General features: G+C 42.8%; 2 protein-coding genes across 2 annotated transcripts; both read right to left on the bottom strand.

Annotated features, from left to right (window-relative positions):
• Window positions 1–10,615: 10,615 nt before the first annotated feature.
• Window positions 10,616–11,248, bottom strand: LOC141686014 (uncharacterized). Its single transcript, XM_074491080.1, has one exon. It carries the CDS (start codon window positions 11,246–11,248, stop codon window positions 10,616–10,618), a length of 633 nt encoding a protein of 210 aa, XP_074347181.1.
• A 302-nt stretch (window positions 11,249–11,550) lies between these two features.
• Window positions 11,551–13,803, bottom strand: LOC141686015 (uncharacterized). Its single transcript, XM_074491081.1, has one exon. The coding sequence runs from the start codon at window positions 13,801–13,803 to the stop codon at window positions 11,551–11,553; it is 2,253 nt and encodes a 750-aa protein (XP_074347182.1).
• Between the last annotated feature and the right edge of the window lie 2,470 nt (window positions 13,804–16,273).

A 16,273-nucleotide genomic window follows, 5' to 3' on the forward strand; every position in this document is an offset into this window, starting at 1 on the left:
AGGGCATTCTTGTCCTTTCGGTTCTCCTTTAAAGTGTTCAATTGGTGCGGGGAGAGATTGGCTTCATTCTCTGATTCTTCATAACCATTTTAAACTATCTCCCAAAGATCTTAAGATCCATATAACACCTTCATTTTGATGCTCCATTAATTGTAATTCTTTCCTGTCAAACGTGGAAGTTGAGGTTGCTACATAGTGTTGTTGGAAGACATCACTTAACCTTACTCTTGATACCACTTTGCAGGAACTTAAGTATAAAAGAGTTGGAGATTAAATATAAGAAACTTGTTCTCAATAATCCACAAAACTAACTCACACAAAAGAGATATAAACTCACACTTGTATTTCATTCAAAATGATTATATGAAACTTGATAATTACAAAGTTTGAAAGAGTGTCCTATTTATAGGCCTCTATAGAACGTAAGTGTCCTATTTATAGGCCTCCATAGAACGTACTAGAATATTATTTAATATCCAACTCCCTAGGTACATGAAAAGTTAAAGGTCATGAAGTCAATAGACCATGAACTCAAAAATCTTGAACCTCAAAGGTCTATTCTAGGTGCTTCCAAGAACATTCTATATTATTAAAATAATAATCAAAATTTAGCTTATAATTATTTTAACAGTACGGAACTCCGATTTTATTCGACCCAAACCGGACCGGTTCCAACCCACACATCTCGTTAAAATTGGAGTTCCAGTTACGAATTAGGTAGTCGAAAACCAGACACGGGCATGAACCGCACTAAGTGGAACCGCACGAACCGGCCCGCACAACCCGCATGACTTGCGAATTTCATACCAATTACTATTTTCCTGTTTTTTTCTATTCTTTTATATTGTTAAGTTAAGATACATAAATGCGAAAATTAATTATAAGTTCCAATACATAGTTTTATTTTTGAAGTCAACAACGACTAGATGATAGGATAGACATACTTATATTATATTGTAATAATTAAATTAGAAATTAAGTAATTTATTAATAAATTAATAAAAGTTACTAAGAATTAAAATTTAGTTAAAAATAAACGTAATTTGGTAAAAAAATTAAAAGAATATTTGTAATGAATAATTGAAATTGTAGTCGAAAATCAAAAATAATCAGCCAACCGGTTCAACCCGCTCGACTCGGCCCGCACGGCTCGCACAAGCCCGTGAGCTCACGAGTCACAGTGCCGAATACGGTTTCCCTCTTTCATATTCAAACCTGGCTCGACCCGACTCGTTTCTTCAGCGTGTTGGTTCAGTATGTCCAAAATTGACGTGCTCGACCCGTAGTCAACCCGCCCCGGACTGCACGGACCGCGCTAATGGCCACCACAGTGACAACTATAATAATGTTAATAAAGTACGTTTATAGCATGTTTCCAATCTCTTATAGTATAAATCTCTGTCTAGTAATTTTCTTTCTCCTTGATCTAGTATGTCACCTGTTAATGTTAGTCATAAGTTTTTCTTTTCGAAGTAACATAACTTAACTATGAACTTGGTAGGACAATTACACTCATGTGTATTATTTAATTGGAGACACTTTCATGCACTTAGTTTTTTTTATAATATTTGTTCCTCCGTTCATTTATTATTATTATTATTATTATTATTATACTCTCTCATGTGTATCTTTCTTGGCCTATTAATTATTTTAAGAAAATAGCACAATGACTAGGATTTTCTTGACCTACCAATACCCTCCCCCCACAAGTGAAACCGTGTCCTCAATGTTCATTTTTCAGATCAAGTGAAACACGCAACGAAGGCATGGTTCTGTAGTCTTGTGGTTTATCCTCGTAGGGGAACGTTCATAAACATCTAATGTGTGTTTTGGGAGCCCTGTCTCCGTATTTGGAGGGTTGTCCTCGACGGGAGACTCTGGAGTTATCTCGCACTTTGCACTTCTATACTTGAGATCACTTGTCCTGTAGTCTGGTGGGTTATCCTCATCAAGGGGCAATGATGCGCTTTGACATTTGCGGTAAGTCGGGGTTATACCTGCGGTTACGATCGACGGAAGTAGCGGTAGCGGATGGGGATATCCACCGGCCGAGAAGTTTCCTTGTCCGTGAAGTCCCGAAGTTGTAACCGAGCCTTGGGCCTTTGTGACTAGGCCACATCGTCGGGCACTCCTAAAGCAAATCAATTCGGGTTATAATGGGAAGTTGGTTCGATAATTTCTATTGGGTCACAGAATGAGAAGCCAACTCCATATAGGTTTCTTATTATCCAAGAACTACGTAGGGCTTAATTCTTTATACAAGAAGATACGTAGGCACATTGTAAGTGATTGTAAGCGAGAGCTCTATGCGCCACCACCAAACACCCTTGCGATCTTAGCCCTCGATTCATCAGAATCATCACACTCCGACGACTTATACGACGAAGGACCACCGCTATAGATCTTGATTCCGGCCGCGAACCTTAAATCTTTATTAACCAAATTCCTCCGTTAACAGTCTTCAACTCCAAAAGTTCATTCATTCTAAACTCCAAGTTGCAACACCTCGTCCTGCAACAATCATATGCCCTCTTCTAATTTTTCGATACACGTTCTTTTTTTAGCTGTCATCATAGCTGCAATACGTATCAATAATATTACAGTAATATAAATTATCCGAATAAACTGCCTTTGTGGAAAGATATTTGGTTTATAAAATAATTATACAATTCGTTTAAAAAATACTAATATGTTAGATTTCTATAAACAAGTAAAATAAGTCAAACAATGCAGAATTAGAATTAGAACTAGGGGAAAATTTCACCTTTTAACTACATAATTATTCTTTGTAAATATCATTTTAATATTTAATATTAATATATTAATTTCGATCCGTATTTCACCCGGATTATGAGTTCGTATCTCTACACTAATTCAATATTTTTATTCTCGAACCCGTGCGAAGTATGTGTTATCAACTATCAATACTAATAAATAAATCCATGTTCTATTAGAATACAAAATATCAAATCTTGGCACTCATTAGATAATTATATACTTAAATCTCAACTAACACTATTTTTTCACTTTATTTCTATTTGTTAGTTTTAATTCAAGTGTCAATTTACTTTTAAATAATAATATTAGTAAAAGTTAAAATATTAAATTTATTTAACAGTTAAGTAATTAATTAGGTGCATAACTAAAATAATGTGGTGAAATTTCATAAATACCTTAACGTCGATTTCTTTTAATTATATAATATAATAGTATTTATTTATTATATTTTGATACGTGTTTCACACGTATTATAAAAATCAATGTTATGCAAATAATAACTTAATATTATTTTTAATACCAAATCCTTACTTCGCACGGGTTACCGATTAATAAAGATAATAGTTACAGTGTTAAATTAGTAATTGCTGATTTTGTACTCAATAATGATATAAGAACTGCTTTATTATCTAATCTTGTGAAATATATAAAATATAATTTATATATTTATTTATAAATATAAATAAAATTATTTATTATAAATATTATTGTGATTCTATTCAGTTTTATTTCGATTCGTAATTTTTTAAAAACCAAACCGCAACCTTATCGTCGGTGTGGTTTTTATTTGATTCGGTTTTAATTTGATGCGGTTTTCATTGACTTGATTTTTTACGATTTTTTGCGGTTTCAGTTTTCGATTCAGTTTTGCTATCTTCATTGTGAATTATTGAATAATGTAAGATTTATTAATAAGCTAATGTGTGGCTACCTAAGTTAAAGATTCCCTATAATAAGAATTTAATGTTTATATTGTAGTAGATGCGGAGGGGACTGGATTAATGTATCCCCAAAACGCAAGTAAGAAAAGAATAATTTGATAAAATGAAAAATAATAGAAAAAATTTGGATATTCGGCACAGAATAAATAGTGATTTCGTTTTGTGCTGGAACAGAACAGGAAAGCATCGAAAAATTATGGAGGGGAAAAAAGGGAATGCTAGACTTTCAGGTACATTCGATTGTTCATATTGTTGTCCATATTAATTGACATTTTCGAAACCCAAATAGATAGTGTTGACGGAGGAATCTGGTAACAACAAAGTTTGAGGTTTCTCGCTGGAATTAAGATCTATGACGGTGGTTCTTCGCCGGAAAATCAAGCGGTGCGTGGTGGTTTGTGGTTGTTTTAGGCTGAGATTGATCAGAGTAAATGGTGGCTCCCTTATCAGCTCTCAACTTCTTACCCCTCTCAATGTACCTACGTACCCTTTATATAGGGATCAAGCCTGATGTAGTTCTTGGGGAACAAGAAATCTAATGGGCTTAGACTTCTTATTCCAAGGCCCAGTAGAAGCCCATCCAGAATCCATCTTCCGCTAGCTTTATGAATGTCCAACTATGAGGCCCAACCGCAAAGGCCCAAGGCTCGTCCGTAATCGTAGGACTTCACGGATAATGCATCTCCCTGCGCAAGGATAACACTCCGCTACAACTATCTCCCTTGATTTACGGACGCAGGTATAGCCACGGTTCACCCCAAATGTCAGACGCGTCCCTGTCCCCCGAATGAGGATAACCCACCAGATAGCAGGACAAGTGATCCCAAGCTCTTGGGTGCAAAGTGCAGGACGACTCCAAAGTTCTCCAACGAGGACACCCGTTGAATACAAGAACAGAGCTCCCAAAGCACACACCAAAGTTAACCTCACATCCCCAACGAGGACACCCGTTGAATACAGGAGGAGGCCTTCAATCATCAGGTATACCCCTGGAGGCCTTCAAGCTTTTCACGGACATCCCCCTCCTTCACCGTCTCAAGGAGGGAATTCTTCAAAGAGTACCTGCAACAAATACATTAGTAAAAATAACCTCCACTGCTCCTCTCCATGCAATCTTTGTCCTGAAATCACCATTAAATGTGTATTGACCAAACACAAGACGCGTCCTAAGAACCTGGGCGCGTCCTCACCTTTATAAAGCCAACATTGTTTCTTCAACAATTGTTTCTTACAGCATGCCACAGTAACAAGACGCGTCCTAATAGGGACGGGCGCGTCTTCCAGCTTCCACTATCAAAAGACCATATTGGCCAAGTACTTTCACCATGGTTGACGCGTCCACAACGCTTGGGCGCGTCCTTCCCTAATCATGCACTCCCAAGCTTCGCCATCACCAGACCATAAAATATCTTCTCAAATGTAGGCACGTCCTCTGTGTCCGGACGCGTCCTTACCTTTTACAATGCAATACCGGTTTTGACTGTACTTAATCCGCATTTGACCCGAGTCAATCCAATGCCAAATTTTGAGTATAACAACTACCCCGCAAATTCCATTTGCAGTTGAAAACAAAATTGGAATTTTACTCACAACCATAAGCAAAATTTGGATTACCCCATTGCAATACGCTAGGACGCGTCCTAACACCTAGACGCGCCCAAGGTTTCTATTTACAACCTAACCGTTGCGTGACAGCTGGTGCACACGTCATCCACCTACTTTTCTATAAATATCTCAGTTACATCACATCATTGTCACTTTTCTCTTTTTTTTTTCTCTCCAAAAACCGCCATTACCGCCATTGCAAGAAGTTAAGTCCAAGAATCCGACGATTCCACCGGCCATTACTCGATTTCTTTAGCTTAATCCAACCCCCAACTTACGAGGTATGTGAATCTTCTTCTATTTCTTTATTTGGTCGAGTAAATCGGCTTTAATGAGCAAAAAAAAACCGTTCATATTCCTCATGCTCTCATGAACTGTCCTTCACTTTTGTCATGTATGTATGTATGTGTGTATATATAATAAATCTCCATATTTTGCTCTTTTGATTCTTTAGTTACATGTTTTTAGGGTTTAAATGAACTTTCCCCAAATTGATTATAACCGATTAGAATTCCACTACATTGTAACCATTTTGGACGCGTCCTCCACCGGGGGCGCGTCCTGTTGGTCATTTTTAACACAAATAGAATAGACGCATTATCATATTTATGACGCGTCACCTTAGTTCAGTTCCTTCGATAGAATTTTTTGGGCGCGCCCTCACGACATCTTCTCTTTTTCCTCGCCTTTACTCATTTTCAGTCTCTGTTATTTTATAAACATGGACGCGTCCTCAAAGTTTTCTTCCTTCTTATTTCAGCTGGAGGACGTGTCTTCATCTTCCCCTTTCCATCCGTTCAAGCTTCTCAACAAGCGCCTTGAGATTTATTCCCCACCTTCTATTTTCTTCCTGCCCGAGCTCCCTAAACTTCACAGGACAAATTCTTTCCTTGAAGCAGAAAGACGCGTCTTCGATTCCTTCAAATCAAAGATCTCCATAATGCCCGATTCCAGTTCCGATTCTATGGATCATGTCCCCATAAGCTCTAGAATTAAAAAGAAAGGATTTAAAAGGAAAAGAACTCCAGTCCTCAACGCTAGAGCTGCTATCGAAGACTGGACGGATGATGAGATTGTAGCCACAACCAGCCAACAACCCCGACGCATGATTGTTTCAGATGAGGACGCGTTTTCTACTCAGGACGCGTCAGCTTCTCAGGATGCGGATCCTTCTCAGGACGCGTCGCCTCTTAGCATAAGTGAATTTGAAAAGAGGGTTCCGGACCCTGAGGAATATCCTGTGTCCCCTCAGAAATCTGATCCTCCCCTAAAACACTGGGAACCCTCAGATGTAAAAGTAGATTGTGACTGGACAAAGCTTGGTGCTCTAACTGAGACAGATAAAAATGCCAGGAGGAAAAAAGAGGGCAAGCTAGCTTGTGTAGCCCTTGACTCCACTGCAACTGACTGGGAAATCCAATGGCATATGAAATACTACGACATGGAGGGTATCTGGGCACGCCCTCTTCGCACAATGAGGCCACACATTTTCAACATTGGGAATCATAGGATCCCAAGAATGGTGCTCACACCAAAACTGATTTCTTTAGGCGTGGGCGCGCCCTTACATCCGTACATCAAGAAAATTCTGAAGTGGTACGATGTGGCTCCAGTCCAACTATCCCCAAACTCATACAAGCTAGCTTGGGCCTTGTACATTATGTACCATAACCTGGGATTGGACGCGCCCTCCATGAAAGAGCTCAGCTATTTTTTCAGCATCAGGAAGTCCATTCCAGGGTACCACTTCTTGGTTGTCAACAAATGGTTGAACAACAAAGGGTTTAATGAAGGTAAAATCAGTCATGAACGAGATTGGAAAGAACCATTCTTCTATATTTACGACGTGAAAAGAACTCGTGTGCGCTTCAACCTTGAACCAAGTAAGAAACATTGTCAAGGCGCGTCCTCTTTTTAAGGGCGCGTCCTATCTTTTTCTGCCTTTTATTTTTCTTTCTTATAACTCTTAACTCTCTTCCTTAGATAAAAGAACTCAGAGAGAACTGTCAGGAAGGAAGAAAAAGAGAGCAGAGAAGGTGTTGAAATATGCTGAGAAGCATTTCAACCTCAAGGATATGATCACTGAGGAGAACTTGAAGAAGATAGGAGCTTTGTCCCCACGAGCGGGTTCCCTTTGCAACTTTCGAGATTTTCACAATGGGAAGCCCATTGTCACTGCTTCTGAGAAAGTCAAAGGGCTCAATGCCACAGAAATTGTTCAGCCGGACACTAGTAAAAAAGTGGACTTAGAGCAAGGTAAAGAATTATTAGGATTAGGACGCGTCATGTCTTTATGACACGCCATTTATGTGCTCATCTTTTCCCTTACAACCAATGTGCTCTTAAATGGGACGCGTCTTATATTTAAGACGCGTCATAGCCACACAAATATATGCATCTTTCATATCTTTGCATTAATTTTTTCTTGACATATCTTCATGCATTCTATTTGACATTTATGCATTGTCAATTTTTAATTTATATTCTTGAAGCGTCTTACTACCAGAACGCGCCTTCATTATTTGACTAACGCTTTCCCGTGTTTATATTCCAGACATGGCTTCTCTCCCAAAAGGTTTCGCTATCGGAGCTTCCAGAAAGTTACGAGCAAAGAAGCAAACTCCCGTAAAGTCTGATCCAAAGGTGAAAAATCCTACTCCTATCGTGACTCCTCCACTTTCACCCAAGACCATGGCCACCACAGCTCCTGACATCCCTGTGAATGAGGACGCGCCCTCGAAGCGCCAGAAGATTGTTCCTGATGACCAATCCTTCGTCCTCAGATATCTGGGCGCGTCTTCATCCGGTGCTTGCACTGAAGATGAGGTTAGGGGTTGGACTTTCAGAACCGAGCAGCAGACAGAGGAGGCAATGGTAAGGGCTGCAGCTGAGCTCCACCTGCATGCTAGGCAAAGTGCCAATATGGCTGCTAGGCTCAGGGCGCGCCTTGCCGTTATTGATAATGCCAAAAGCCAAGCTGAAGACAAGATTAAATCTTTAGAAAGGCACATCAATTTGCTCACCCAAGAAAAAGATGCCGAGATCAAACGCCTGCAAGAGGACAGGACGCGTCTTGAGGGTGAGAAATCAGTACTGGAAGGCAATGTCACCTCAATGGAGAAGGCTATAGAGGATGTAATCTCTCTGAACTCCACAATGCAGCTGGAGCTTGACACTCTGAATGATGACAGGCTGCATGGATGGAAAGAGGAGAAGAAGTTAGTGTACCAAGCTGGTTTTGCAGCTGGTTTTGAAGAGTGGTGTTCTGGGTTCATAGCAAATGACCCAGCATACACTTTTTCTAAGTTTGATGCAGACACCCAGAAATGGGTAAATGAGTTCAGAATCAGAGTTGCAGATTCCATTAAAAGCAAAAGGATTTTCCTGGGCTTGGAGGAAGAGGACGCGTCCCCTGCTCCTTCTCCACTTCAGACTCAACCTCCTGCAGACCACCAAAACAAGACTCAGGACGCGCCTCCTGCTTAGGACACGCCCTATGTTTATTCACGAAGTTTTTCCCCGAACTATTTTAAGGGTGCGGGCCCCTTGAAGCCTTGCAAATTGTACTGACTATTTTTGAACTTCATTTGCTTGCACTTTTTATAAAGCTTTTCTGCCTTATCATGCAGACTTTTACTTAAGTATTTTGTTATGTCGTTTATTTGGGCGCGTCTTGTGTTGAGGACGCGTAACCTTTGAAATATTATTCTTTCTGCTACCACAAGTCAAGTATGTGTCCTTAGTGGACGCGTCCTTTTCAGTTGAACGCGTCTTTGTTTGTTTTGGATATGATACCATGCTGCACTTGTGTATTTTAGGCAAGGTACAAAGCACAATGGGGCGCGTCCTAATATTTTGACGCGCCTACCTTTTATCTCAAAAATATTTCGTCCCTCAGGCAGGACGCGTCCTTAGTAAGTACTTGTCTTCCTTTTTAGTTATGTTTTGTTAAAATTAAAGAAACATAAAACTGAAAGAGCATCAACCAAGATATCTTGGGCGCGTCTTTGGAAATAGTACGCGTCTTAGTTCCCTTTTTACATGAGTTTTGTTGTTCCTTTTGACAGCCACTACTGTAATTAACATATGTATAGAACTATTACTCAGGGCGCGCCCTATGACTAGGACGCGTCATGCAACCAAGCAAATCAACAAGCAAATAACTTTTGGAAAATTTCAAAGTTTTCATTAATAATACACTCTGGTGTCAAAAGTGCACCAGTCCCACGGCTAATATGCTCTGCGGGGAATTTATTCGAAAAAATGACCCTTCAACTAGTTCTAAGGTAAGTAGTACATGCACTAGCCCCCTAGGTTAGGAGATATTTATTTAATTCTAGTCTATAATCTGGGCATAGCCCTAAGGTGATAAGTCCCTTTCCACAAGATTGCTTTTATCTTGTATGGTCCTTCCCAATTAGCTCCAAACACTTCATGCTGGGGATTCTTCGTATTTGGCATCACCTTCCTGAGCACCAAATCCCCTACCCTCAACAGCTGTCCCTTTACCTTCTTGTTATAGTACCTTGCAGCACGTTGCTGATTCGCCGCAAGCCTCAGCTGAGAATTCTCCCTTATTTCTTCCAAAAGATCCAAATGAAGCCTCTGATTAACTTCTGCATCCCCCTCCACGTATCGATCTCTGTGAAGCGACCCCAAACCAACCTCCACGGGGACCATAGCTTCGTAACCATAGGTCAACATAAATGGTGTTTGTCCCGTTGTAGATCGTGGAGTAGTGTTGTAGGACCACATCACCTTTGGGAGTTCTTCAGGCCAATTCCCTTTGCGCTCTTCCAACTTGGCTTTGAGGGTATGCTTTATTATTTTATTCACAGCTTCTGTCTGCCCATTGCTTTGAGGATGATAAACCGCTGCAAATTCCTTCTTTATTTTCAAATCCTCACACAGTTGCCGCAACTCTTTGCTGTCAAATTGCTTTCCGTTATCAGATACAAGCTTGTAAGGGATTCCAAACCTGCACACAATTGAGTTGAAAACAAAATCTTTGATCTTCTTTGCGGTGATAGTTGCCAGTGGCATAGCTTCTGCCCATTTAGTAAAGTAATCAACCGCGACTACTGCGTATTTGACGTCCCCTTTAGCCTTAGGTAGTTCTCCAATAAGATCAATTCTCCACATGGCGAACGACCACGGGCTTACAATAGGCGTTAAGAGCGTCGCTAGCATAGATGAATAGTTTGTAAAGCGTTGGCAGCGATCGCATGCTCTGACGAAGTTCGCAACATCCTCTTTCATTGTAGGCCAATAGTACCCTTGGCGCAAAACTTTCATTGCCAATGAACTACCCCCGAGTGATTACCACAAATTCCTTCGTGCACTTCCCTCAGGATGTAATTTCCTTCTTCTTCGTCAACATATCTAAGCAGCGGTTGATTGAAGCCTCTCTTATACAGAACTTCGTCGTACACCACATACCTTGCAGCCTGGTAGCGGAGTCGACGAGCCTTGAATTTATCCTCGGGGAGTGTTCCCTTGTGAATGTATGCAAGAATGGGCGTCATCCATGTTTCTCTGGGAGCCTCATCCACTTGCATAATTTCTATCTCCGGGATACTAGGAACCTCCTGGATTTCAAGAGGTATGAATCCTAACAACACGACCTCCTGTTGCGACCCCATTTTTGCTAGAGCATCCGCGTTGCTGTTCTTCTCCCGCGGCACACATTCTAACCTAACTTCTTTGAACATTCCAATTAGGCGCCGCGTACATCTCAAGTACAATTCTGTTCGCGGGCCTCGCGCTTGAAATTCCCCATTCACCTGATTCACCACCAGCTCCGAGTCACTTCTCATAATTAAGTTTCGCACTCCCATTTCCAAAGCGATCTTTAGGCCATTAATCAATGCCTCATACTCTGCATCATTATTCGTTGCATAAAATTTGAAATAAATTGCGCTCATCAGATGATGGCCTTCCGGAGACACGAGTACTATAACCACACCTGCTCCTCCATTGTTAACTGCCCCATCCACATGCAAGATCCACCAGGGATGCGGAAATTCCTCCAAAGACTCCTCAACATGAGGGGGATGCAGCAACACCAAAGCTCTATCATCCACTGCGGAGTCAAATTCCAACAAGAAATCAGCTAAGGCTTGTCCTTTAATTGCTGTCCGGGGCATGTATTCCAAATCAAACTGTCCCAACTCCACAACCCATTTCAGCATTCTACCCGATGACTCTGGTTTGTGAAGGACTTGCCTTAGCGGGTATGCATTCGGATTTCAACTCTATGGGCCTGGAAATATGGCCGTAAATTTCTTGATGCAAGGATCAGAGCATAAACCAGCTTCTCCATGCTTGTGTAACGAGTTTCAGCATCATGCAACCGCTTGCTCACATAGTACACCGGTGACTGCTGCCCATCTTCCTCTCTTACCAGAACTGCGCTGATTGAATACTCAGACACTGCGAGGTAGAGTATTAGAGATTCCCCATCTAATGGTTTTGCCAACATGGGAGGGTTCCCCAGTTGTTCCTTGATTTTTCTAAAAGCCTCTTCACATTCTGGTGTCCATACGAAGTTTTTCCCTGCCAACTTAATGGCTTTGAAGAATTCCTTGCATCTGTCGGACGATTTGGAAACGAATCGATTCAGAGCGGCGATCCTCCCAGTTAAACTCTGCACCTGTTTCACAGTGGTGGGTGATTTCATGTCCAACAAAGCCTTGATCTTTGCAGGGTTGACTTCAATCCCCCTATGGTTAACGATGAACCCGAGAAACTTGCCTGACTCCATGCCGAATACACACTTTTGTGGGTTCAGCTTCATGCAAAACCTCCTTAGGATATTAAACATTTCCATCAAGTGTTTGATATGGTCATTTGCCACCTTGGACTTTACCAACATATCATCCACATACACCTCCATGGTTCTCCCAATCTGGTTCTTGAACATCATATTTACCAGCCGCTGATAGGTTGCGCCAGCGTTAATCAAACCAAATGGCATTCCTATGTAGCAGTACAACCCCCTATCAGTGATGAAGGACGTATGCTCTTGATCGGGACCATACATGGGAATCTGATTGTAACCAGAGTATGCATCTATAAAACTTAGCAAGGCATGTCCTGCCGTCGCATCAACCAGCTGATCAATTCGTGGGAGCGGGAAGCTATCCTTTGGGCAGGCCTTGTTGAGATCCGTGAAGTCTACACACGTCCTCCACTTCCCATTCAGCTTTTTCACAAGCACCGGATTTGCGAGCCATTCAGGGTAGAAGGATTCTCTAATCAGCCCCACTTCCAACAACTGGTCTACTTCTTCTTTTAATGCTATCGCCCTTTCCCCACTCACCGGGCGACGCTTCTGACGTATGCCTGTAGAATTTGGGAAGATGTTCAACCAATGACACATCACCCCTGGTTCAATTCCTACCATGTCTGAATGACTCCATGCGAAGACATCGAGATTTACAATCAAGAAACGGGTAAGACTTTCCCTCATTTCATCGCTTAGCTGAGATCCCACTTTCAAAACCTTGCTTGGGTCATCTTTGTCGACCGGGACATGTATTGTATCTTCGGCCGGCCCCATTTTCTCGGCGGGCACAGGGATCCTGGGATCCAAATCGAAATCAAAGTCTCGGGGGTCCTTGACCTCCACTCTTGCATCTGAGGGCGCATCCTCATGCAGGGGAGCATCCACCTCAGTGCAAGGTATGGTTTTGTACAACAAAGGAGCGGAGGGCGCGTCCTCACTTGGAGGAACATCAACCTCAATACTATTTTTACTCATTAAGGGCGCGTCCTCTTTTTGAGGAGCATCAACCTCGAAGCTACTTTTAAGACTTTGTAAAATCTCATTTCGTCCTTCTAACTTTTCTCCGTTAACCTCATTTTGCATGATCCCTTCTACATGGTTCTCCTCAACTTCTTCCACACTACGGATCCTCGAAACAGTTCCTAGCATCAAAACGGGGGTTTCAGTAACAGGAGTTTCTTCTTCCTTCAGACCTTCCATAAAATAATGGGCATGAACCTCCCCACTTGGTTTTGTCTGAATGTCCTCCGCATCCTCAAGTGGAGGATCTTTTCCCTCATATCTTCTCCTGCGGAATTCTTTAATCGCCTTGTGATAGCAATCGCGCGATTCATACTGCGACCCTCTCAGACTGCCCACCCTGTTAGGCATTGGAAACTTGATCATTAAATGATGCATCGAAGTTATTACCCTGAATGCTCGCAACCACGGTCTGCCCACCAACACATTGTGAGCGGATTCCTGATCCAGCACTTTAAAGTCTATCATTTGAGTGACAGATAGAGCTCCCTCCCTAAGTGTGACAGGGAGCCTAACCGAACCCATAACTCTCACTGCCTCTCCAGTAAAGCCATAGACGTGTGCATCCTCAAAGTACATGTCACTATCTGGGAAACCCAATTTTTTGTATATGCTGTAATACAGGATGTTTGCAGAGCTCCCATTATCCAAGAAGACCCGATGCACGTTCATCGCCCCAATAAGCATAGTTATCACCAGCGCATCATTATGGGGATGATGCACCCATCTTGACTCTCTCTCCCTGAACGTAATATCAGCAGATTCACCTTTGAATATTTTGGAGGTCTATCATCCAAGCTATGGACGTTGGTGAGTGGGGGATGTCATGCCTCTCTTGCATTCCTCTCCAACGCCCGGTTACTATCACCAACAAACGGATGTCCTCCAAAGATTGCCCGAATACTTCCAGCCCTTTGGAACTTAACCTCCGCCGTCTTTTCGACATCCTCTGTCTGTGTGGGATACCTTTCATCTTTCCCCTTGTCATTGTTTCCTCTGCGTCGCTTCACCTTATCAATCCACTCTCCCAGGTATCCAACCTTGATCAATTCTTCAATTTCATCTTTTAGGTGACGACATTCGCGGGTGTCGTGGCCAGTAGACTCATGGTAATCGCAATATTTTTTCTTGTCTCTACTCTGCCATGAAGTCAGACGATCTGGTTTCTTCAAAATTCCTTTGTCCTTATTCACCTCGAAGATATGATCAATGGATGCTGCCAGTGGAGTGTAATTGCTTACTCTCCTTTCATAGTTCGATGGTGGGCTCCATTCTCTCCGTGTGTTCACGGTGTTCACCCTATTAGGACTTCTGGCATTCCGCCGATAATCCGGGCTCACGGATCTATCTCTTCTCTTGGCTCGCCCCTTGGAGTTGTGGGTATTATCATTCTTTTTTGTTTCTGCAAGCGACTGCTCAATCGCTTTGAATGATTCCGCCTACGCGAGTACATCAGCTAACGACACAGGGTCCTTCCCTTGCAGATGCTTCCAAAAATATGTTCCCACACGTAGACCAGCTATAAGAAGTATTTTCAGTGTTTCATCAGTTGCACCCCTCATCAAAGTAGACTCTGCATTGAACCTTTTAAAGTATGAGGTCAGGCTTTCCCCCTCTTTCTGTTTTACATTGGCCAGCGTGGTAACTGGTGGTGTATACTTCACCGTTGCTTGAAACTGAGTTAGAAATAAGGTTTTCATCTGTTCTCAAGATGTGATCACCCCTGGACCAAGTTTCTGAAACCATTGCTGGGCGCCCTCTCTAAAAGTGGCCTCCAGGAGATGACATCGAGCCAAGTCAGGTACTTGGTATACATCCATCTCAATGTTGAAATGCCCCAAAAATTCCACAGGGTCAGAGTTCCCATGAAAACGCAAGTCATTGGTTGTGTTCCGGTATCCTACAGGCAATTGCGCCTCCCTCACAATAGCAGCAAAAGGAGAAGGAGCTTGCGCAGTCGCCGTTACTCTCCCTCCTTCAAGATGGTTGAGCAACCTCTTGAGGTCATTCACATTAAACGTCCCTACTCTAGGAACGGTTTGAACATTATGTTGTTGGGGTTGCTCCGCAACTTGCTGCCGTTCCACTTGATTACCCCCCGGGTGACCCGGTGGATCTTGCCGCCCCTCGCCCTGAGGCTGCGGCTGCGGTATGTTACCATCTTGATTCTGAACATTATCTCGCACGCGAGGTTCCTCCTGACCGCGTCGCAGTATTTCATCATTATTTTGCACTCTCACTTGAATTCGCCTGCCGTCTTGATCATGAGGACGCGTCCTAGATCCATTGCCCGTAGCACTGTGGGAAACTACAGGAATAAAGACAGGGGCTTCTTCAGTGGAAGGTGCGATATCTCTCCTACCATTGTAGGGTGCCCTTCCATGTTGGTATCCCATCCTTCCTCGTCCTATTCTTTGATAACCTCGGTAATAGTTCTCAAGCTTTCCTCAAGGAGGGGCACGCTCGTGCTCGCGGTGCCGCGCCCTATCATCCCTTTGGTATGTAGGGGGCATACGTGTTGTATCACGGGGCCTCACTTCCCCAGCATTCCCTTCCTTTTGCCATTCTACCAACAGCATTCTCAAATCGTCATCCTCCAACCTTATGCCAAGCCTTCTTTTTAAGGTTGAAAAATCTCTTCCTTCCTCATCTTGATTCTGAGTGTTTTCCGCACGATGACGCTCGTCCATCGTACGCCCAGACCTATGTGGGTGTGACACCACCTGGTTACCAAGGCGGGGCCTCTCCCTACCATCCGTATCCTCATCGACAAGCTCCACAATAGGTTCTACATCATCGGAATACTCCAAGCGCCACAGAGTGATTCGTGGGTTTTCTCCGCCGGCCCGGGCATCTCCTTCAACTACAGGTGCCTTCCCCACGGCGTGGCCGCGACGGGGAAAGCGACGACCTCTCCTCGTCTTGCGACGCTCCACCGTACTCAGCCTTGAGTGAAAACTGTTAAGAGTATCCCCCATGCGGTACAACTACTCCAAGATATCAGCGTTGCTGATGAGAACTGGAGGTGTTCCTCCCACATCCGGAGCTCTCGGTGGGTCTGCCATGTTTCTGGGCACATAGGGTTCATGACGAGTGTAGCCTCCCTCGCCTTCTCCTTCAGATTTGCTTTCACTTCCATCAT

The sequence above is a fragment of the Apium graveolens genome, chromosome 9 (assembly GCF_009905375.1).
Source record: "Apium graveolens cultivar Ventura chromosome 9, ASM990537v1, whole genome shotgun sequence".
NCBI classification, from domain to species: Eukaryota; Viridiplantae; Streptophyta; class Magnoliopsida; order Apiales; family Apiaceae; genus Apium; species Apium graveolens.